Raw genomic sequence first — 26,135 nt, forward strand, 5'->3', positions numbered from 1 at the left:
CCTATATGCCAGTTATTATACTATGTCCTGCATATAAGGACAGTTTAAGGGGCCTGTAAAAGACACAGGAAAAAACTAACCTGAAATTTCATAGATTATAACACAATTTTAATTGATGTTTTAAGAAAATGCTGGGGAAAGCACAGAGAAGGGAAGTCTAACTTTCATCATTCAGTTGAACTTGCATTGAACTCTAACATTTAATCATCTCAAAGAAGAGATTTTCTGAGCAAATATACTTAGTAAGAACACTGGTGCTGTTTAACTTATCTAAGAGAATTCACTTTCTTTAAAGACTTTCCCGTGTTAATTATTTTGTATTATCTGACCTTGTTTCTAAACTGGACTCTAAGATTTATGAAAGGAGAAATCGTCTCCAGTGGTAGACACTGAATAAGAACAAATAAGAATATTTGTAAGCTGCATATAAATAAATGGTGCTACTAAATAAAAAAGGGGTTTCAAACCAATTATGCAAAATAAGTAAAATAGAACTTTTCAGAAAGGCATTGTTAGCAATTAGGTTGTCATGTTGCATGTATACAGAATATGTCAATATTTCTTTCAAAAGTTCTATCTGTTTTTTATTAACTTAGGCTGCTATTTTACCCAGCGAATCAGGTTTTACAGACTGCCTAGAGTGCATCTCTATTTCATGGTAGTCAGCGTCACTGAGGAACATTTGACTTTGATAGAAGAATGTAAATTACCTAGGTAACTCTTGTGCATTAAATATTACTGTGACTTCAAAAGTTTCTGTATCTCAAATACTGTGCGAAATGAGGCCTATTAAGTGCTATGCATTTGTCAATGTGTTCTTATTTCTGCAGTGGGACCAGGTACCTTGGGGAGCATTCACAGTGGGAAAGAAAAATCTGGATGAGTTTTAAAGTTGCAAAACTGGATGCTCTGATAGTTCCAGAGATACTGAGGTAGTTGGGAAAAATATGAAGCATAGGAACGAGGGGTCAATTCTGGAAAAGTTGACATTATTTAAGTATCTGGAAAGCAAACTTTTAATGTTTATCTTTCAGGAAGTAGTTTTAAAATGCCACGTAAGAGGAAGTTAATTTTAGAGATCAATTCAGAAAGGATAAAGGAGATCATGGAGCTTACTGAGTGCAGTCATGATACTCTTATTTTGCTATCTTAGATAGCTATTTGTTTGTATATCTGAAATATGGAAAAGAATCTAAAAAGAAGCTTGTTAAACCCACAGCAAAAAGAAGAAAGCTCATGCTATTTTTGGTGCACTGTAAATCAATATGCAAAAATCACAACTAAAGTAGGAAACCCGTTAGTCTCTACCATTACAAACCGCTAGTGTTTTTGCTTTGCAAATCATATAATGGCATTACGACATGGTTGATTAAAATTCATCCTGGCTTTGAGCCACTCAGTTTGCTCATCTCAGCTAAGTTTCTGATGTTTCTAAGGAGTATTATTCTATTTGAAAGCAACTTTCAAATATATATTAGTTGTTTTGAGGCTATTTAATCCCAAAGAGTATGTTAGGTTAGATGTTTTGCTATTGTTGCAACTCACTATTATGATAGAATCCATTTTATTTACTTAATGTTTAAACACTTATCATATTTAAAAAAACTCTATCACAACTCTGAAGGGCCTATCACAGTGTTAGGTGTTTTGTGTATATGATTAGTAAATATCACAATTTTTCTACAAGGTAGCTGTTGACACTACCTTCTTTTTAAAGATGAGGAAACTATGAGTCAGAAAGTTTAGTTGTTGGGGGGATACAGAATTTTTGTCTCTAAATGTCTCACCATCTATTCACCAACCCTTTCTCTTTTTCCTCTTTTTTTCCCCCTATAAAACAAGACTTAATTTATTTTACTTCCCTTGAATTATATAATTAGTATTAATTATATAATAATTAGTGTTGATTCCAACAACAATTAATTAGCCAAAAAAAATGAGATTTACTGTAGTTTTAATTTTGTTAGCAAGAATGTGGGCCGCTTCAACTGAATTTGTGAAGGTGCAAATCCAAAGTGCAATGCAGAGTTCTCTGCACTGCTCTGAGCATTTTAAAATATTAATGGAAATTTGCAACTCAATGGCTCAACCATTTCAACTGTACAACATGTCTTCCCACTATTTGTAATTATATAGTTTATTATTTTAAGATGCAGAGGGTAACAGAAGAGGGAGAAATATGGGTGACCAGCATCTCTTTACACAGATGAACACGGTGCATTATGTTCCAAGAAAAAGAGTTGCTAACTTTGAGTTCACCATCATTTATCCTCTCAGAAAATTCAATCAGCTACTGGGAAGCATTTACAACTTTTATCACTCTTTCAAATTTTTAATTAGATATCCTCTCTTAGAAAAAATGTATCACTTGGGATAATCCATTTAGAGAGTAACAAAGGACTTAGCCTTTCTATGAACTCCATTCTCAACCCTAAAATCTTACCATGCACATGGCAGGCATTCAGTAATCATTTACTGAATAAATTAATTATTTTTAAATATTTTGCATCTTCCTTTCAGACCCATAGGCTTCCCTCAGATGGATTCCTTCACTTTTGAACGGTAGTTCCCAGAGTCTTACAGATGATCTGCATTTGCATTACTGTTCTGCCTTTTTCTTGTTGAATGATTCCTTTCTGCAATCTTAAAACCATTTTTTTAACTTTTCTGTATTTTTATATTATTGTGCTTAATATCTCCAGTTTACTTTATGTATATACCTAATTTCCATATTATAACCTGGTTTCACAATTTTATCTTCTGTGCCTAAGCTTAGTTGGTTTGAATTACTGCTATATTCTAATTGTGAACTCAAGGAAGGTTAAAAAAAATTCCTGACAAACTTCAGGCTGTGCCAAGAACAATATTCCAGGTAGTTTTGCATGTAATGCATAATTTTTACCAGCTTCTGTTTTCCCAGGTGAGGCCACTGTGATTTGCAATATTAGAAAGAATCCCCATAATTCAAACTCCTTGGTGGTAGTGGTGGTGTTTTCAAATTGCCTATTCAGTTCCAGTCCCTGTCCTATACATTATTGTATTTAATAAGTTGACTCAATCTGTACCATTTTATTTCTAATTATCATCCATTAATAATTGAAAATTATATATGTCATTAAAATTTAAACATACTTTATGCTTGACTCTGCTGTATAGTATCCTGCAGCTGTAGAATAATACAGGCCAGTGGTTCTTAACATTTTTAAATAAGTGTGTGTCTATCTTATTGCTATGGAGTTAATAACTTATTTAAATAAAAAGGAGACAAAGAAGCTAGCTAGAGAAAGGATTTTCAAAATGGAACGTACAGAAAAAATGGTGAATGATAATTTGGCACAATGTAGAAGGTTATCTGACTAAAGTCTAAAATGTATTTTCATTATTGTCAAATAAAATGCTGAATCATTCAAAAGACTGTGGAATTTAGCTAGAGGCTTTTTGAAATGCACACATAAGGAGTTTATAATATGAGGAATAACAGAAGGGAGAATAAAAATGGTGATATAAAGTAATATGGTATAATTCTCTTCTCAAAGAATTCCAATACTCCCTTTAACTCAGTGAAGAAGGTAGGCTTGGTGAAAGAGCTTCATAGACAGAGATTAAATCTGTAGTTACTTGATTGTCTTACTCCCCCTACATTCTTCATTTTTCTACCTAAGAACAGAAATGAGCCACAGTTATAGCAATTAGAGAAAATCAAGTTTTCAGCTCTACAAATGTTAATCTTTCTGTATGACCTACTCTAAGCGCCTGTGTTTATACCACAGTGTGCCTTTCCCTGCTTTTCCAGGTTGATAAATGGCTCCCACCAGTTGTGAAAGATCTTAGATAGTCTTTGTCCCTGGTTACTGGGAGGTAAGCTCTAAATCCTAAAATTTCCCAAGTGATTGGAGTGTCTTTGTTATTCATGGTGAGCCCCTTCAACCACACCTTATAGTTTATCCTAAGGAGATGATTCAAGATGGCAATGGTCATGCCGGGAAGACTAACCATAATATTAGAGTTTGGGCTTTGGCCTATGTGATATCAGCCCAACCTGAGGAGTGGAGAAGGCTGGATATTGATATGATTTAATCTATCATGTCATGTCTATACAATGAAACCATAATAAAATGTCTGGACACTGAGACTCCTGTGAGCTTCCCTGGTTAGCAACACTTTTATCTATTATTACATAGTGATGTGCCAGGAGGATAATGTGACCCAGCAGCTGTTGGAACCTTCATGTTTGGGATCCTCTCAGACTTTGCTCTTGCCATATGTGTCTCTCTCTTTGACTGGTTTTGATTTGTACCCTTTTGCTATGATAAAACTATAATTGTAAGTATAGCACTTTCCTTGGTCCTTTGAGTTGTTCTGAAAAATTATTAAACTTGATAAGACAGTGGGAACCCCAGAATTTGTAGCCAGCCGGTCAGAAGTGAGAATAGCCTGGAGTCCCCCAAACTTGTGAGTGATATATGAAGTAGAATTTTGTGGAAATTTTGTGGAAAACTGTGCCCTTAGTTTGTGAAGTTTGTCCTCTCTATGGGCATCCCCTTTGTCTCTTTGCTTGCTCTCTCCAATCTTCTCAGAAGTGTAAATCTTAGCTCTTGGCCCATGATTGAACCTATCTGTGCCAGAACTTCCGGATACCAAAAGCCTCTTGAGTTATCTGCCTATTACCTGCTGTTGCACTCCCCTGAGCATGAGGGAGCTTCTCCTGGGATCTTCCTGGACAATCGCAAACTTCAGAGAGACTGATCTAACTATTTTAGTTGTTGTCTTTGTTCGTTTATTTTCTGGCATCTCTTGTTACCCATTGAACTAAAGGTTTGATAAGATACCAGTACGGCTAAGTCATTTGTTCAATACAAGAAGACACCGATTGTGAGTCATATATACATGTATATATACAGATATACATAGATACATATATATTTGCAATGTTGGGAAGAATCCCTGTAATTCAAACGCCTTGGTGGTGGTGATAGTTTTTTAAAATGCCTATTCTGTTTTAGTCCAGAGCATTTAACAATATTCTAGTCCAAAATACTTAGCAAATATGCCATCATTCAATAAATTATGATGCTTGATAAATCAAGTGTAGCACATTTATTTTAGACCAACGTATTTTGTCTTTTTTCCTTTTATCCATGCTCTCTTTTAATACACCTAAAAATCTCCCAAATTCTGGAAATTCTGTAAAGATTTCCTAAGGTGGCATATCCCTGGACATATTTTTTTCTTAGCTGGCATACTTCCATGTGGGCAACATTTTTCCCCATGTTCATATTTTGTATTCTGTACTTTGTGCTTTATAAACAATTCATTTTTCCTATATTCTAAATATAAATCTGTATCCTATTGAATATACTTTCTTGTACATGATCTGTTCATCCCAAGAGTTCGACAATAAGTCGCTCAACTCTCCTCTCCCTCTTAGCCAAAATGATTGTGCCATTAACTCAGCAGAAAAGAAAGTGATTAAAAAAATAAAAAAACACCTTTTCTATGGCTTGTTTTATTGTTTCAACAAGAGAGTTGTTAAATGCATGTGGACTATAATTTTTTGTTGACTCTATCTGTTGGGTAATTTTTTTTTTTAAGTCAAGGTTGAGATTTAACTGTTCAACACACAATTGTTCAAAAAGGTAGTTACTTATGTTTATTACTACTTAAACTTACAGTTTTTATAAAGTGGACTTAAAATATCAGGTTCTCTAACACAATGTTTGATTACAAAATACCCAGTGTTATAAAAGGAGCCTGCATATAAGTTATGTATCACCTTCAAAAATGCAAATGACTGGCACAGTTTGGCCATTCATCTTTTCAGTAGTCATGAGAAGCAGATACTGATAGGAAAAAATAAAAGGGCTTCAAGTACAATTTGGTCTTATTACTGTAAGAGAAATTATAAAGATAATTATCAAAAAATGGATATTACCAATTAAGATCATAGGATCCTTCGAATGTTCCCCCATGCATGTGGCTATCTAAAACTTATTCTCAACCTTAGCTTACAATAGAACCACCCATGAAGTTTTTAAATAATTCTGATGGCTATAGTTCTCATCTCCAAAGGTTGTGATAGATCCAGTCTGGCATGGAAACTAAACATTCGTATTTTTTTCAAAGCTCAACAGGTGATCCTAAAATGTGTAATCATGGTTAATAATCTCAGAAACACTCAAAAGCAGATTTCATTCTCACCTAAAACTGTTGGATTAAGGAGTGCATTATTCAAAACAAAATCGAAACTGTAAATACTTTGAACCTAAAATAAGCAATACAAGCATTGATGTAGTGGTGCACTGCTCTTTTTCATTGTTTCTTGCCTAGGCAACATGCTCTGCATTTAATTACCAAGGCTAATTGGATTAGATATCAATCTAGTGGCAACCACTGAAATAGCAAAAAGAGAAAGCTAATTTTAAAATTAATTTCACAAATGAATTTTAAAATACTTTAGAAGCATTATTTCACTAGGCCTTCTTCCTTTTAATTACAAATAAAGTTTAAAATCTATATGAAAAGTAAAGCACAGTCATATTTTCCCCATAACCTATTATGTCACAACTTTAATACAATAAATCTCAGAAAAAATAAATTATTTGCATATATTATTTTTAAATGACTGATAAATTATTGCCAATATTAAGAAATCTCATTACCATTCGTAAGCCAATTTTCCCAAATTTATATTCTATTTACTATTAAAAATAGACAGTCTTTGTTCTTGAATTAAATGGCTGCCACAACTGCCAGTTAACTTCATTTTCCTTTGCTGTTTTCACAGATTAATCAATGCAGGTCTTATTTTCACACAGGGAAAATAATCATTCCAGCTCCTCAACACAAAATGAATACATTTGTGTTCCACAATTGACTTGAAGTGAGGCACTCAAATGCCCTAGAATATGGCACAAAATTTCTTTTTGCTTTCATTCATTTCAAGATAGTGTATTAATATTATTCTCCTTGCTTCCACACAGCTGTCATCTAAAATGCCACTAAAGAATGGATGCACAATTAGCTCTTTAGTTCATACATTAAATACATTTTAATAAATAGCTCTTTTCTCAGAGAAGAGAATATTGCTGTCCATTCTTAGCTATCAGTCTCAGAGAAAACTTAGAGAGTATTTCTTATGTGAAGCATTGCTTAGCCAAGCTAATGTAGGCACTGTATTTAAAATGCAGCCTTAGTGAATTATAAGCCATTCTGACTCATCTGAAACAATTACAGTGATTCTGATAAATTAAGAAATATTTTTAAAATGCAGAAACTGATTTGGAATTCCTGTAAGTCAAATATTCAAGCTCCAAAAACAAATTCAAGTGATCAGAAATGTAATATTTAAATGTTAATAGTAACCAATTGAAAATTAATTAAATATTTAATAAATACCAATGTATTAAACATTAATATTTATAAGATAATTACATATTAATAAAATTCATTTATAATTTTAATATTTAAACGTTATATTTACATTATAATGAGCAAGATAGTTTAATATTCAATATTAAATTATCTGCAAAGATCCTGAATAATTTAACTGTGATAAAACCTAAAATAATACATTATTTTCTCAAAGTCAATATATTTATTATTTCAGTGATAAAATATAGGCCCCAAGGAGACAAATACAATTTCAGTTTTCATACACAAAACATAATGTATGAAGATTTAGAATGAAGTGTCCCACTGAAGGACTGAATTTTTTTTTTTTCTTTTATTATTATTATTATTATTATTATTATTATACTTTAGGTTTTATGGTACATGTGCGCAATGTGCAGGTAACTTACATATGTATACATGTGCCATGCTGGTGCGCTGCACCCACCAACTCGTCATCTAGCATTAGGTATATCTCCCAATGCTATCCCTCCCCCCTCCGAATTTTTATTTCTGCTGGCTTATTTCAAAATCATTTCTAGAGGAAGTCTAAATGAGAAGCTCCATCTCTGAGTCTTTGGAATGCAGAACCCTGTCATTTGGGAGAGCATTCCTTCTTCCTCTCCCAGTGCCTTCACTTGCCCCCACAGTTCTTCCTGCCAGTGTGAGCTGCAGAGGAAGGTGCCTGGGACAACTGACTCAAGACTCCTCACATAACTCTCCAAGTCTAGGGGGTTGCCAGGAAACTAAAAATTGAGGCGATTAGTTTTGTAAAAATACAGACATTCCATTGGAATTTAGTATCAGTGTCCATGATACAACCACAATGTAACACAGAGGAGTTACTGATTCAGAATGAAAGTGAATGAATAACTGGAGATATGAGATTTATAGGTTGGAATAACTATTATTGATTTAAAAGATTGTGTACCATTGATTAAAGATAAGTTATAAATAGATAATAGTTAATATGTAAAGTATGGACAATTAATAAAAATAATCAATCGATATTTGACTTGTGTGGGTCCTGAAATCACTGCTCATCATCTGTATTTACATTTTATCATCTGCCTATTTGGATATTTTATTATAAGCAGTTATCACCAACTACCTAATAACTAATATCCTACTACATAATATCTAACACCACAATCTGAGTGCACATAAAGCATATTAATTTAATTGGGCTGCAAGGTTTTGGTGCTGAGCTCTTACTATTCCTTGTCCTCTTACTTTGTCCTTGCTCTATTGCCTGTATAGGATATGAGAGCAAGAAGATTCTCAAAATTCAAATCTCATGACCATATGAATCTATAGCAAGTACTTTAGTTTTTGGTTGTGCAAAAAGAGGAAAGAAATTTAGTTAGTAAAATAGGTAAATACAAGTTATTAGGTAAAAATTGCTGCCTAATTAATGTCTTCCTTATTCTGTTCAGACAGTCAAATCCCTTTCTACATTTTCCTTATTACTTTATTATGAAGAATTTATTGACTAATTATGTGCAGAAAATTTCTTGTTGGTAAGTGGTAATTTGACCCAGAATGAAATTTAGTGCTTATGGGCAGTTAGTTCTCCTAAAGTAAAATGCATCATTTCTCTCTAGACTTTGCAACAGCAGGAGAACCAGACTACAAAGAAAGTACAATATAAGACTCGGGATTGTAGAGGTGAGCCCTGGCCCTCCAGACCATAGCCCTTGCATCTCCATTAAAAGGCTTGAGAAGCAAGAGTTTGTATTTACACACTTTTTCCAATAGCATTACGTGGTATTGACATTTCAAAATGTAAATAATTCCGAAATAGAAATCTCATCTCTTATCACCAATGATCCTGCCAGATATCATCAAATTTATCCTTTCCATTGATCTCAGTGCATGTAATTCTGTGAAGCTCATGAGCATGATTTTCCTCAAATTGATGTATCAAGTGTAAAAAATGATTGTATTTTGCAAGTAAAAGTTCGATTTTTCAAAAAATGACTACTTACAAATAATAATATGCCTTCTCATCAGAACATAAGCTTCAAGAGATTGTTCACTACAACATCTCAAAGATTGAGATCAATGGCTTACATGTGTTAGCCATTAAGTAAATACTTGTTAAATGAGTAATGTTCTCTGAACTTGTATAAAATTATTACTTACAATGGTTTAAAATCTGGTGCAAACTTTTATATGTAGTTGTAAGTTTCTCAACACTAAATAGCAGAAACCAAGGAGGGACAATGTCTACCCTGTACATCATCATATTCTCAGAGACTAGTGATACCTATATGCAAATTTTCAATGAATTAAAGAAAGGCCCAGTTTGTGTCTTATTCATTGATCATCCTGTGTAACCAATTGTACAAGGCATGTGGCCTCATTCCTATATGATTAAGAATGTGCTTGGAACAATAGAAATATGTGTTTTGTTGTGTTGAACTCAAAGAGTGCTGCAGGGGCAGGTGTGGATGCCCTAAAATGCTAGGCAATCTTACACCTCAGCCTGGCTGGCTCCTGGTGTGGCTTTGGAGACAGCCTGGGATTTGGATGCTAGTGTTTTTATTAAATACCATCTAATGCCTTTGACCCCTTCCTTCCAATGAGTGGAAATTATATAAGGAACAAAATTATAGCTGTACTTCCTATGGCAGCTTACCAACTGAGCCAGAATTGTGCAGACTTGTTCATCACTTATATTTCTGTGAAATAATTTCTGAAATTATGTTAATTTGTTTTGGAAAATAGTTCTATTTCCTATAACAGCAAAATATTAGGTTAATTTGATTAGTGCTAGAGAAACTTAGATTTGGGAGAGAGTAAGCCTGGTGCTCATTTTGGATTAATTATTTACTTTTTTTCCTGAAAAATAGTATAAAAGATCTCCTTCCCCTTAAAATAGTGAAATAGCAAGTGATAGCATTTTGAGAAATCCAAATTTAGGAAGGACGATTTAGGATTTAGGAAGGAAGCTGAACACCTTTCCTTTAAACAAACTCAGGTTTAAAGTACCACATCTAGTTCTTTTTACCAAGTCTACTGAACCCTGCTCCCACCTCCTGACAAAACAAACAAACAAACCAACCCCCAAATAATCAGACACACTTGAATTCACATTCTTGTTCTGTCACTGGCAAATTGTTGAACTGAGGCAAGGTACTTAATGCTCTGAGTCTTAGTTTCTCACCTGAAAAATGCAGATGACAATATAAGTGTGCATCCCAAAGACTTATCTGTTTCCCATCCTTCTCTAGAGGATTCTAATGGAGGTTAGAGTATACAAATAGATAGATGTATAATTTCTATAAGGATTACTTCTGCAATTGCTAATCCTCATTATAAAATGCTCAGTACAGAGCCATAATAGGTACTCCATGTGTGGTAGCAGCAATTAATAGTATTCCAACCACCGATGAGAATACAAGAACAGAAGCTGAGCTTCATAGCCATACTCTCACATTGACTTCACCTTTGTTGTTCAGTTTCATCATAAAAATGGAGACAAAAATACTTAATATTTCAATTTACTTTAAAGAAATAAATACAAAATATCTGTAACTAATCAGCCCATGGTTAGCAATAATTGTGGTGGTGGCTTATTTTTCTCCTCCTATTTCTGGGCTTGGCCTTGTGTTAGTCAGTTTATGACTGGTTTTAAGGAAGATACTCTTCTTCCTTTCCTCTCGACATCAGGCCGTGCCCTTCGCCATCCTGATGCAGCATCATATGAAGCCCCAAACACAGCAACAACCATTGTTTCCTTTTCTTTTCCCCACAGAGAGGAATAAAGTGAACATGGTATTATTTAATTTATTTATTTTTGTTAGAGAACGGGTCTCACTATGTTGCCTAGGCTGGAGTGCAGTGGCTATTCGCAGGCGTGATCATTGCACAATTATGGCTTCAAACTTTTGGGCTGAGGCAATCCTCCTGTCTCAGCCTCTGGAGTAGCTAGGACTACAGTCATGCACCAATGCCAAGCAGCCTTTGTATTATTTTAATAAAAATTCAAGACTATAAATATTTAAATTAGTATCATTTTTCAAGGTTGTCAGCTAGTGATGCCATATATGTATTTTATTTTATTATTTATTTATTTATTTATTTATTTATTTATTTATTTTTGAGACTGAGTCTCGCTCTGTTGCCAGGCTGGAGTGCAGTGGCACGATCTCAGCTCACTGCAACCTCCAACTGCCTGGTTCAAGCTATTCTCTTGCCTCAGCCTCCCGAGTAGCTGAGATTACAGGCATGCGCCACTATGCCCAGCTAATTTGTTTTGTATTTTTGGTAGAGATGGGGTTTCACCATGTTGGCCAAGATGGTCTCACTCTCCTAATCTCGTGATCCGCCTGCCTCAGCCTCCCAAAGTGCCAGGATTACAGGGGTGAGCCACCGTGCCCGGCCACATATGTATTTTAGAGAATCGCAAACTATGTCTCAAAAATGATGTACTGTATTGATATATCATAGAAATTCAATAGATCTTAACTGAGTATAATTATGATTAATTTTAAGTGGTATTTTAATTAAGGAATATATTTTTTAAATAAATTAATTTTATAGACTGACATCCTTATTGACTATCAATTTTTATGAGCCAAGCATTATTTGGCTATGCATGCTAGAAAAATAACTTGAGAGTTATTTTATAATAACAATTTCTGCCCTTAAAGTTTGTAAATATTTTAAATGTATGTTACTCTGATGATCTTTTGACAGCAGAAAAGACACAATATTGTTGCCAAATCAATGAGTCAGACAATGAACACAGTTAAACATACAAGACGCTATTCAGAATGATCACTGTTGCTGTTGAAAATGATTTATGATTGTGATTAATTGCTTTTAAAATTTTGATCAAAATTGATCTGTCTAATTTTCTGGTACTAGCTATGTAAGTCAAATCTTACCCTGGAATTACATGAATCAATTTAGTCTATACTTCTGGAAAAACACGGGGAGAAAGATGGAAATAATTTTTGAGTTGTCGGTGACTGACGGATGTTCCGATTTCACAGTTTTAGTAAAGAAAAGGTCTTACCGTAGCTGTCATAGGCATCCTCACTTACTCCATGACCGTAGTCATAGTATTCAGGCACACTGCAACAAATTTAGACAGCAATCAATGTTACTATAACCAGGAAATTCAACCCAGAAACTCATATGGAATTTGAAGGCAAAATGTGTGCTGAGGTAATATTCCAGGAACTTCAAGGCATAAAACACAATCCTAAATAAATCTTCAGTAAGAAAAACACAGGTTATTGACAAGGAGAGCTATGATTTTTTTAAATGCCATCTCAGTATTTCTTTCTCTCTATCCACCAATTTGATAAATCAAATTTCCCCTAAAACACAAGTATAACACTTCAAAATCTGTCAAGAAGAGAGTTATAAAAGGCCTATTTCGAAGAAAAAGTGCTCTCTAAGATGACAATCTGGTCAATCATGTATAGCTTTTAATGCTGTTATCTTAAGAAATATGCATCATTTTTTCACTATGAAACACTAAACTATATTTATAATCCCCTCTATCCCTTTTACATCATGTCTGTGCACTCCCCAAATATATAAGCTATTTTGTTTCACTCGATATTTTACCAGATGCTTCCATATTTCAATAACTGTCAAAGGTGTTCTTCCTCCATTTCTTACTCAAAGGAAACTCTCTCTCTGACTCACTCTGCTACCCCTTTACAGTTGTCCTCACTGTTTCCTGCTGCATCCACTTCCCCCTTTAAGGTATAATGCCTACTAGCATTCCAAAGTCTTACGTGTTTCTTATCTGTAAAAAGCTCTGCCTCATCCACATAATTCCTTCTAGCAACTATCCCATTTCTTGAAAAGAAGTGACTCTACTCACTCTTTTCACTAACTCTTCTCCATAGGCATTTGAAGACACTCAGGCTGTAGTTTCACTGCTCCACTGAAACAGCTCTTGACAAGATCTTAACATTTTCACATTCAATGGTCAAGAATTAGTGTTCATTTTACTTTAGCACCATTTGACACAGTTGATTATTTCATGATTCTGCAAACATTTCACTTGCTTCAGAGATCTCCTCTTTCATGGGTCTTCAGGTGCGCTTCATTTTTTCATTTTTCCCTATGGTTACCTTCTCATTTTTCCAATCACTTATTCCTGGAGGCCACTAGGGCTCAGTGGAATGTTTCTCTTTTCTATTCATACTTACTCCCTAGGCAGTCTCATCTGGTCCTAATGTTCTATCTAATAGCAAATTCACTTCGAATTGCAAAATATATCCAGATCTGAACATGTCTAAACATATCCACAGCTATCACTGAGTTAAAGTTATTACTATCTCTCATTTAAATGAGTATGCTATCCTTCTAAGTGGTTTCTAGGCCCTGATTGCTCTGTTTCTATTATCTATGTAGCAGTCAAAGTCATTCTTATAGAAGTAAGTAAGTTAGATCATATTAGCTCCCTACTCAAAATTCATAAATAGCTTCCCATAGTCTTTAGGAGAAAAATAAAAAATTCTTATTTTGCCTACACCATTTGTCCCCCCTTGTATTTCTCGGACCTCATGCTCTAACACTTTCTCCTTGCTCATTCACCCTACTCAGGGGGCATGGGCTCCTAGATGTTCTGTGAACATTACAAACACATTACTGCCTCAGAGCTTTTCATTTGCGGTTTCTCCTATCTGAAACAGGCTTTCTCTAAATGTCCAATTGTCCCTTTTCTCATTCTTTCAGAGCTCACTCAAATGTCACTTATGAGAGATTTCCCTAATCAATCTATTTAGACCAGGGCCCACCTACCTTGCTTTGCTCACTTTAGCATTCATTGATGATCACCATACATATTATATAAACAAACACAAAAACACCCATTTGCTTATTTATTTATTGGCTGTTCCCCTCTTCTAGAACATAAACTTCTTGGTATAGAAAATTGGTCTCTCATTTATCTCATTTATTCATTTGCTCTCGTTGTTCCAAGCAGATTTTCTAGAACAATGTTTGGCACATAAGAGATGCTCAATGAATATTTATAGGACAATAGAATAAATTGCTCATAGGAAGGCCAGACACCATTTAATTGAGTAGCCTAATAAAACCACATCACGATTTAAAAAAATAACATGCAAAAGAGAAATTTAATTTAATTTAATTATTATTGGGCTAATTCATGTATTTTTAATCTTACTGAGGAATCTATAAATATGGATGATACATTATATTTTCCTTCAAATACACTTCTTGGTTTAAAGTTAGATGTCAATTATTGCCCCCCCTATATAAATCTTAATTTATAAGTTATCTCAAGGTCAGTAATTCATTTTAAGTATATAAAAGTGTATCAAGACAATGGCCGAATATCAAAAACCAAATCATATAAGGGCTGAGGGTAGGGGATAGATGCCAAAGGGTTAGGATGGAAGGAACGACAGAAGGGCCTAAAATTAGATGTTCTCTGAATGTGGTTATTATTATCCCACAAAGCAATTCCATAGGTCTCATTATTTTAAATACTTTTGATTTTATTGATAGTAAAGAAAGAGAAGCAGAAAAGAAAAGTCTATATATCAGAGATAAAAAGAGGGACAGAGAGAACTTTGGTCATCCTTATCTTCCTTGGAGGCAATTTATAATGCATACACTTCAACATAAGTGTAAAGGAGCCGAAAAAATGATTGCCTAGCTCAGCCCTCACTGCCCAACATGTTTACATTCAAACTGTCTAAAAAATTATGGTAATGTGTTCTCTCCATCCTTCAAATGACTTGAGATTGTAGAAGGCTAATGTCATTGGCTGGAATCTGGATGTGTATCTGTTCTTTCACATACTTGACATGATAAAAATGATGCAACCCAACTCAGAGTCCTCATATAGGTGTGGCAAATTCCTGTGAGTTGTTAAATTGATTCCTTAAACAATTAAGAGGTGGACTTCATGAGAAAATAATTTAACAAGCAGCAGTCCCACTTATAGCAGCGTAGAGGAAAATGCTGGCATTGAGGGAAGATTCTCCTTCCCTTGTCATCATCAATACATTTTCTGTGAGTAAGCCCCTGATCATGTTCCCCAAAGTGTGCTATGTAGCACTATAACAGCATCGAGTGGCATTAATATGTTTCTCACTTTTTATTTTAATTGATTAAGATAAGAGAGAGAAAAAGAACAGCAGTGGGAGAGAATATGATAAAGAAGCACAGTTATTGTGTATCATAAGTGATACATACACAGCAAGAGGGAATTTTAACTTTCAGAACTCTAAACAAGGGAGAACAGAATATACTAGATATTTGTAAAATAATGGAAGATAATGGAAAATGATGTATAATAATCAAAATGGACTCTGCCACAGTCTATACCTTAGATTATTAAAATATAACTTCTAATTTCTTCCACAGATAAATGTTTACGTGGATAAATGGCTACACTAATAGTGAATACACCCTTTCAGCTAGATGTGCCATCCTTTCAGCTAGATGTGCCCTTGTGACTAAGTTAGGACACATGGGATGTGTGCAGAGATGGGAGTGTAAATCAAGATCCTTTCCCATTTAAGAACAATCTCCTCATCCTGGGCTTGTGCACATTTACCTTCTCAGTTGGTAGAAGGCATTCAAAGTGATGATCTAGTATCTACAATGCAAATAAAGACAATGCCTTAAGAAGTCATGAGTTGCAACACGGGAGGTACCTCTGCCTCTAAAAGATCACATGGAGCAGACTTACTTTACACTACTACTTGCCTCGGGGATTGTTAAGAGAAAAATACATTTTAAAAATATTATTTGAGTCACTGAATTTTGAGCTTCTGTTACAACAGAGTAGATGAATACAGAAATAACTATGTAGAAATGTGGAATTACCATTTGTATCCCAAACTATAGGGAATTATCTTAGAGGGAGGGTGGAGGGTGCAAAGAAAAAAATACTTTAGGGTGGAAAACTGATGGCCCTTGTTATGCCATTGCCAGTGACAACTTGGAAAGCAGGCTATGGGCCTGGATATACTTTGCTCGAGAAAAATGTTGAACAAAGCCCAACTACTGGTGATCCTCGCTACTCTTTAGAAAGGTTTACAAATTATAAGAGCTCCAATAAGAATGGTCATTTTACAAGATGAAACAAAAGTGAATAGAACTTTACTAAGAGTGGCTTTTTCTGATTTCTGTGTTAGTTCTATAATTTAAATTGATAGAAGGTTCAAAAATTTGAAGCTTAACAGGATACAGTGAAGTTAGTTACTTCTCTATTTCAATAGCAAGAGATAATATACGGTGCTCAAAGATGTCCTCACATCTTTCCATTGGACTTTGCTACCATATATGACCCCTAGAACAATCCTTAGGCTTCCAAACATACACCAGAAGAAAGCGTGCTGCAAAAATTGTAAAGTTCCCAAGGAGGGCATACTCTACTTTACTGGATTAAGATACGGCCATGGATAAGTCCATTTATCCACTGGAATAAAGAAGACCCTTCCAGGGTATCTGGCTTAACTCCCAGAAAAGAGAACTGAAGTTGCCAGATGCTCTTATCAAAAAAACAAAACAAAACAAAACAAGACAAAACATTTCACTGTTGTTTCTAGGTGCCTTTACCTCTTGGCAGGATTTTGTAACTGTTATTGCCCACTGAGTCTTATGTGTTTTCTTCTGTTTTTCTAATGATAGTTTGTATTGCAGTTATTCTGGTCCCCTTTGACCATTTTACATTTTGTGTTTTGTATGGGGTAGAAGGTTGAGAATAAGAAAGATAATCTAACATTTTTCAGGTTGTCAAATTGTAAAGAACTACATCAATACTTAATGTGGAGATGTGAATATTTTCCAGAGGTCCTGGATTTTGGACCGGTTGTAGTAATTGGAATGAAACTTAGATTTTCTTTGTTGTGAAGAAAGTAGGTTTTTTTTTTTTTTTTTTAACAGAAAGAAAGATAATCACTCACATGTGGATGACTAGAGCATTGGGCTATAGAAGACTTCTCGTTGTTCCCCTCTACAACCAATCTGTCCCTTATTCCATAAGAGATACTGATCAGCTCAAGACTATATTTTCTAGTCTCCTTTACCTTTGAGTGTCTATGTGCAGAGTGATGTTACTAATTTTTTACAACTTGTTTATCCTCTGTTTCCTTTCAGTTTTCATGTAACTGGCTGGAAATGGCAATGGCTAGAGTCACTTTGGACTCATTTTAATGACGGCTTCTCACTAGCCTGGATCCGTGAATGATGCCATGGAGCACAGCCCACCTACCTGCCCTAGCCTATTATGTAGGAGAGGTAAACTTTTCTCTTGTTTGAGCTACTGAATTGTGAGACATCTTTATTATGGAAGCTTAGTCCATATCCCAAATAATATAGTTGGCAATTAATACAATCCCCTGAAGACTAACAGACATTCAGTAACATTTGTCGAATGAATGAATAAATGTTTTAATTTTAAAGACTGAAATTAGAGATCATTGTATTTGAACATGAATAATCAGAACATTTTAAAGGAAATTTCTTTATAGAACTCTGTGTATGCTTTAGCAGGATGTCCACTTATATTGACAGCAATTGGAACAGTAAAACAAAAACAACTCATTTCTTTTCTGATAAAAATAAAATTCAAATTAAAAGTAATATGTTAATCTGCTATTGGCTCCTGCCTCCTTTACTCCACTTATTTACGTATTAATCTATTTCATTATTTTTAGTGTCTAAGGTCTAGAAGTCAAAAAGCCAAAATGGTGTGTAGAATTTTACTAATAATTAGATATATTTTGAGTCAATGCAGCTAACATGATATATCTTGATTTTAAGTATGTGCCAGTTCCTAGAAAAATTATACCTGCTATAACCACCAAAGTAATTAAGTTCCAAATCACTGATAATTGCCATAATTTTAATTAACACCTCTATAATTATAACAATGTGTTTAGAAACCTTAATCACTATATTTCTAGAATATAAAATAGAATAATAGTGAATTAAAAATTAAATAACCAGGTTGTATTTATATAAAATTCATGTCTCCATTTATTCCTATTTCAACATGATTAAAGAACATGATAAATGAAACAAATGTAATAAAAATAGCAGCTTTCTGAAATAATGTAAAGTATAGAGCCAACTTCTGCTAGTCAATGTCACATATTTTAAAAATTCATTTAATTATTTTATTGCATATATTTATGGTTTAAACACGAGCTTTTGATATACACGGTGAAATGGTTACTATAATCAAGCCAATTAACCTATGTTAAAAATATTATGAAATAACAATATGAAAATCACATGTGAAGGATATATATCTAGCTATTTTTAGCATTTAAGGGGGTATTCTTAAATTTTGTTCTCATCAGCATTTACACTGAAACCTTATTATACTGTGCATTTATATTGTATTGATAGAGATATTAGTCAAGCAAAGATAAATTTTCAGCCAGGTCCCCATCCTCAAATTGCAAATTGATAGTGCCTTTATTTTTTTATCCACTTGTGTGTCTATCAAATTCTTCTATTAAGCTTCCTAAAGCTCCAAGAAAGTGCTATTTAAAAAACATTAAAACTACTGTGTAGGTGAATGAGTATAACACACATGTAGATATATCAACTCTCATCACCAACCACAACCCCCTCTTAATGTCATTCATGGTATTAACTAAACACTGATAGATTGAAGGAATGGGAAACCTTTCACCAAATAGCTCAAGACTCCACAACTTCCATCCACATCTCAGTACTGTTGTATTATCTGCTAATTCTGATGGTTACCCTGAATCTTCCCTTGGAGGAGAACATCTACTATTATTCCCAGTGCTGAAGGTGAAGTTAACCAACAGTTCAACTTTATGCCTATGGTGGGAAACCTATACTTATGGAATGCTTATGTCGGAAAACCTATTTGCAGGTAGGTTTTAAAGATGGTTTTCATTTGTCTATTCCTTCTAGACAAAGTCCTACCTTCCCATAGAAACTAGCTGCATGTGTCTTTCCCACCTTCACCTATCCCAACACATTCTTTCATTTTCATTATCCCTAACTATACAAAGTAACAATATAACAACCATAAAACAAAAACAAATGCCTAGTAGCTACATATACATACATTCCGTCTGTTTTGTAAAACACGAAACATCAAATAAATAGAAAAACCATTAAACAAGTGTTAAGGAGTGATTCATTCATTCTTTTTTTTGTTGTATTTCATCGTATATGGAAACCCTAAAAATAAGTAGAAATTTCCTGGGTAAGATGGAATGAAGAAGGCTTGTGGTAGGGGGTCAGCACCAACAAAGTCCCAGAAGCAAGAAAAAGTGTGCCATTAGCAGCTACTTTGCTGGACTGACCGCGTATCAGTATTAGGGAGAGAGGGGCTCAATATTAAATCTTGAGACATATACAGGGACCAAATCTTGAAGGACCTTGTCTTAACATGGTAAGCAGTTTGGATTTTATATTAGGAGCCATTGAAGACAATAAAGGATTTAAGAGGGAAGCATGATTATATTTTGGCTTAAACAGGTCAGTCTGTGGGCAGTGTCTTTCTTTTTGGATGCTGTGTCATCAACACCTGGCACATTATTCAACACATAGTAGGTGCTTTACAAATATTTATTGTGTAAATAAATGTATAAGCAAATCATTGTAGTATGAATAATTTTCATAATTGATCTCTGCTTTGTGTTTTTACACCTATATTTCCTTTACATCCATGAACTTGGGCTTTTTTGTTAAATTAAAATGTGAGAAAATTGACATACTAAGATAAATGATTTGTGAACACAATTTATAATATCTCAGGTCATTAGATGCTACATTTAGGATCCATAATTAAAACTGCTAAATGTAGTTTTTTTTACAACTTTGCAGGATAATTCTGAGCCAACTTCACTCATCAACTCAAAAGCATTTTGAAAGGTTTGTAAAATCTGATATTTTGGAGGCCGAAACTCAAATGCATAGATTATTAAGAAGCAGGATTTGCTTAATTCTCTTTTTGCCAAAATTTTAATAACATCCGCAGTGAAAGACAGAACCTATATCCATTATATGCTAATTCCTAATTGATTTAAATCTTTCCTACTCCCTAGCCCTCTACCAACTGATTTCTGAATTTTAAAATAAGAGGGGGCCTTAAACAACAGATTAAGTAATCTGTATCTTTAACATTCTTCTACTTCTTCTCCCCTCCAAGAAACAACAATAACCATAAAAATATATATATATTTAATGCTTCTCTGTCACTTGGTACACACCAAACACTGCTAAGAGCTTTACATAACCTTTCTTATTTAATTGCCACAATTTTTGAGTGATAGTATTAGCCCAAGACCAGAAAAGAACATTTATTTTTAGCTAATTAAGTTACTTGTCTTAAACTAATCCAGCTTTGCAATTCATCCAGTCCATAATATGCATCCAAAATAGTCACTCTCATTTGTATTTGCATAATACCAGACTTAAAAAATGAGTAACTATTTACAGTATGATCTTGAGCTGATTGAGATTAGGAATATTAGATGAGCTGTGAGCTTCCCTCTACATTTACCTGTCCTGCTCTTCCTTCTCAGAAAAATCTCAGCTACCATCAAGAACAAGGGCCTGCCCCAAGCACACATGCTTCTCAACACTCTCTCAATCCCTTTCAATTTTTTCCTCCTCTGGGAAGCTTTCTCAGATACCCAATAACCCTACAATGCCTACAATGCTATACACCTCCTATAAATAGCATGGTATTGTGGAAAATCCATCTTTATATGTGCTATTATTTGCTTATCTGTCTTCCCTACTAAAATGTGATTTTCATGAGGTCAGGGCTATTTGCATCATCATTATATTCCCAGGGGGCAAGCCAGTGCCTGACACATAGTAAATGGAATATTGACCAAATGAATAAACTGAAGTATTGGAACTTCTGTGCTTTATATTAATTCCAACTCTAAACAGCTACCTTCTAACCTGCAATCCTCATCCAACAACTCATTACATCACCATTGATCACCACCCAGCCCTCCCTGTGTACTCTCCCTTTCACTACGCTTTCTATTTTGGGACCCTCATGCGATCTTATGCCACTGATCAATTACCTTAGCATTCAGTTCTATTTGGAACAAGCTACAGAATTTCCTTTACCACTTTCCTTGACTCTTCCATGACTTCAATAAGAGTCAATTGTCTGACTATATTTAAGAAATGAGTGGGAGAACCTAAAGGTTTTGTGAAGTTTGTATCTAGAAAAGTAGACTTGGCTATTAGACAGCTCCTAAGTGATAAGGAAAAGATGCTACTCAGAGAGGATAAGACATGGGCTGAGAGATTTAGATAAGAAGACTGGAAACTATGCCAGGCAATGAGGCTTGGGTTTAAGGTATGGAAATTTGAGATCGTTCTCTTTTACTACTTCTCACGGGATTGAGGACCAAAGCCTTTGCCTTCTATTTACCTAGCCAATTGTGATCACATAAAAATCATTACATAATTCAACAAGTATTTAGAGTACCAGTGCTATTCTGGGAATACGAAGTGGAAAAGATATATTAACATACCACTTAGATATGTTGGAATAAAATATATAAATGTTGCAAGGTATGCATGAACAGAATAATATTGTGAATGTTTTCAACCTACTTTATCTCAGTTTATGTGACAAAATTTATTTATAACCTATTATGTGCCAGACATTATTCAAAGTGTTAGGAAATACACAGTGAACAAAATAGGCAAAGATTATTTGCCCTCATGGAGTTCACAAGTACAATACTATACAAGTAAAAAAAAACAGTTATAAGTGCTAAGGAGAAAAGACTAAATCTGGAAGGGGGAACATTAAGTTTTGGGATAAGGGTAAAATTATAGTTAAAGTTGTTGGGAAAGTCTTTATCGATGACATTACACTGAAAAAAGACCTGAAGGAGTTAAAGGAGTAATCTTTGGAAATTCAGAGGAAGAGCATTCTAGGAAAAAAGAATAGAAAACATAAAGGCATTGAGGTAGGGGTGTACTTAGGATATTCAAGGAATGGCAAGAGCCAGAGTGTCAGGGCAGAGGAAGCAAGAGAGAGTTGCAGATGAGGTGGGGGATCAAGGATTCTACTCCATGTCCACCCTTAAGTGCAGTCTTTCCCAAAGTTGTATCGTGAACTCACTTGGCTGTCTATCTTCTTCGTCTTTGCCATCAGGTCCATTCCTAAACCTTCATTGACCACAAACTCTGTAAGTTCTATAAAGAAATTTCCAATATAAAAATAGTAGTTGTAACATTAACATCAAAGTGGCATGACTGTTTAAAAATATTGGGTTTAATTCTGTTAAGGTTAAAAATATACATTTTCCATTCAAATGCTAAAAGCCAATTATTTTAGTTAAATGCAAAATTACAGTGATTTGGGAAAACATTAGTTTATTTGAAAGCAACCACATTCAAGCAAGCTTGAATTTTGTTAACTAAATTAAATAAATGAGTGGTAGTCTCTAAATCCAGTCATGATTAACACTATCAATACTATAAGCTAGTATTAATACTAATACTATAAGTAGATAGACGTGAAATTATATACTATTTATCGGCTGCTGTTAATTTCAAGGGATGAGAAATGAAATGCTCTGAGTCATTAAAATAGGTATAACAAACAAGTATGATACATCGAGTCATAATGGAAAACCATGGGAAAGATAATATATTCCATATGTAACTGCTATTATGAGTTAATTCCTATAGAGTTAAAAATTCTTAAACAAACTCTTTTTATAATAAAATCAAAGGACAAGATATTTAAATATAAAAAATATATAGCTTATTTAGCCAGCAGTTGGTGTACATACTTTAGACAGTTAATTTTTCATTCAAGATTTTTTCCATTTAGAATTGGCCTTTAATCTGAGGACTGCAAGAGAAGTAAAACATACAAGTTAATCTCTCTGATATTAGAAATTAGTGCTCACATGTGTGATTATTTGCTTTGCTGAGAATTCAGTTTCCTTACATTCACATTGGTATGAAAATAAACCACATCAACCCTTTAAACTCCCTAAATAATTTATTTTACACATTTTAAGTATAGGAATATTAAAATATATTCAAAAAGTAGAAATATCTCAAAAATTTTTACTCAAAAATTGAAAAATTGATCATTTTGTGTACTAAAATATATTAAATAAAATATATTTTCTTTGCATGTATATGTTTCAATCCAAATGCAAATACATCTCTCTGTGCTCAAATATCACTGGCTCTCACAGACTAACAAAGCAAAGATCATGGGTTTTATTAGTATATTTCTAAAGTATCTTTGAAATTCCATTAAGATTGAATAATTTTAAAATATTTTTGAAATTTTATTACTGTATTATTTACTTATTCAATGTATTCAATGAATAATGTTACATGAAAAGCCTTGTGCTACAGGGCAGTCATGTTTGTGTATAAATGTAACATAACTTTTTGTCTTCCAAAATTAATGAGTACACTAAATACATTAAACATAAATAGATATATAGGTATATTGATAGATAGATAGTAAACAGTATAACTTCCTGCAGTTATTTTTCTGACTGGTTTGTTTTGAGAAAGTCAAAGATGTAAATCTCTCACTCACAGCCAGCTTATTGTGAGACAAGAAAAGACCATAGTCAATAACTCCTAAACCTATTTCTCTTGCTTGCTTCTGTCAAGTATAATTTTATATTTCCATTGCTAGTTGGACACCTCTAAAACGATTCTCCAGCTCAAAAACAAAGCATATTCAAAATCCAACTTATCATCTCTTCCTTACAAATGTTCTCTTCCTCCTAACATTTGTATTTGAGTAAGCACAGCCACCCTTTTCCTAGTTATCCAACTTAAATCACCCCCACAGTCTATTAAATGCCAACTTCTCTCTGCCACTTAAATTTCTTCTGCATCTGTTTCCTCTTCTTCACCTCCTATTGTCGGTACAACTTTGGGCTCTCTTATCTCCTAACTAGATTCAACCAGTGAATGATTTCCAGAGCAATGGCACATAAAATTAATATGGCTACTGCTCTCTTTGAATTTATATTCTACTGAGGGATATAAACGGTAAGTAAATGAACAAGAAGGCATAAGTACAAATGGAAAAGGGCTATAGAAGTGGTAGCTAAAAACCTGAGTATGTAGGATTGGCAAGGGGGATGGTGTAGTGGGAGAGAGGGTAAAAAAGAAGAAGAGGAAGAGGGAGAGAAAAAAAAGGAAAAGATGAGGAAAGGAGAGAGAAGTCACCAATTACGTATCCATTCCACAGTTAATAAATAGTAGTAAATACGAAAAAAAAAAAAAAAAGAAAAGACCATAGTCTCATGATGGAGAATAGCGAAGTCTCCATTCTGGGATCCACTTGGAATACAATCAGTACTTTTTCTAAAAATTATATACAGAATCCAAAAACAGTATTTGAAATTAAAAATGAGAATTGCTGTGTGTCATTTTGGACAAATCATTTAATCTCACCAACTCCCAGTTTCCTGATCTTTAATATGGGCAATAGTGATGTCTACTTGAAGTATCAATGAGATAACCTGTGATGGGGCTGTTTTAAGTGTCTAGTACATATCAGGTGCTCAATAACTATTAATAATTGGTATTTGTCAACTCTGTAAACATATAGAAGCAAAGCTTCTCTTTTTAGTATTCATAAAGGTTGCAGTGCTGGAGAGATTTCATCTTCTTGAAATATTCTGAAACATGAAATAACCATATATGCCCTCTTAAGTTTTAGTTGATGGTATTTAATGTTCACAGGATGAAATATAGGCTGATTATTCATGAGGACAGTGACATATTTGCTCTACTCATAGATTAAGAATCAAGATAGATGATCTATATAAGGCATCTAGTGTAGAATTATGATCAGCTTTGCAATGATTCCTTTTATTAAAAATGGGTATTTTGCTTCATTTGAGGCAACTTCATACCTCAAATGAGGAGGAAATGTATTTATATATGCTTTTGCTTTTTGAATATAACAATGTGCATACAATTCTGCAAATCATCTCCCTTTATAAACACTCTTCAATATCTTCTTTTCAATTTAGCTTTTATTTTTTGCTTACTTTGACCCTTTATTACATGAATGAGGGGTAAGCAATTTTATAACAAAACACTAATATTTTGTTTTATTGTGTAGAATTATTATTAGAACATAGCAATAATTTTCTATAAATAATGCTTTCCACTGACTAATTAGGCTCAGTGGTACATGACATTATTAAATGAACTGTTACATGCTTTTGGTACAAGTATATAGAAGCTATTGAACCCTAGTTTGAAATGGACATAATTTTAACTATATCACATATTTCTTTGGCTGTCACAATTCATGAGTTGTCAGTAGGATTTCAGTGCTGTAAACATCAGTATAATTTCTAGTTATTTCAATACTTTAATCTAGTTGACTTTGCTACTGAATTCATTGGTGCAAGCTGCACCACAGCTATGTGTTAACAGTGATTTATATTCTTCCTCATTCAAGTCCCAAATGGAATCTCACCTGTGTCTGCATGATGTTCCAAAATCACTTGTTACTTATTAAGTAAAAGGTTATTTTCATGCATCAGACTTTAGAAATTTAAATGACCAGAGTCTGGGGAAAGAATATGTGAGTTGACAACAATGATTTCATTTTGACAGTTTTTCTTGGTGTAAGAAAAAAAAATGCCACATTCACCCAGAAACTCTTGGCATGTACCTAAAGTCAGGTGAAGTTTTCACTGTTTTGTGATTAGAAGCATTATAAAGCCTGCTTACTACAAAACATTAGCAATAATGCCAAA

At 33.9% G+C, this 26,135-nt stretch overlaps 1 protein-coding gene across 6 annotated transcripts in view; it reads right to left on the reverse strand.

The window, feature by feature from the left end:
- Positions 1-26,135, reverse strand: part of KHDRBS2 (KH RNA binding domain containing, signal transduction associated 2) — a 678,558-nt gene that overhangs the window by 54,752 nt on the left and 597,671 nt on the right. For 3 of the 6 annotated variants that reach the window (XR_010126724.1, XR_010126723.1, XM_063666292.1), the window contains exon 8: positions 12,416-12,474. The exons of the other annotated variants lie outside the window; for them this stretch is intronic. Coding sequence is in view for 1 of the 3 variants with exons in the window: in XM_063666292.1 (XP_063522362.1) it covers positions 12,416-12,474 (59 nt within the window). In the remaining 2 variants the exon portion in view is untranslated. The remainder of the gene's footprint in view (positions 1-12,415; positions 12,475-26,135) is intronic. 6 annotated transcript variants of the gene reach the window in all.

The sequence above is a fragment of the Pongo pygmaeus genome, chromosome 5, assembly GCF_028885625.2.
Source record: "Pongo pygmaeus isolate AG05252 chromosome 5, NHGRI_mPonPyg2-v2.0_pri, whole genome shotgun sequence".
In the NCBI taxonomy this organism is placed as follows: domain Eukaryota; kingdom Metazoa; phylum Chordata; class Mammalia; order Primates; family Hominidae; genus Pongo; species Pongo pygmaeus.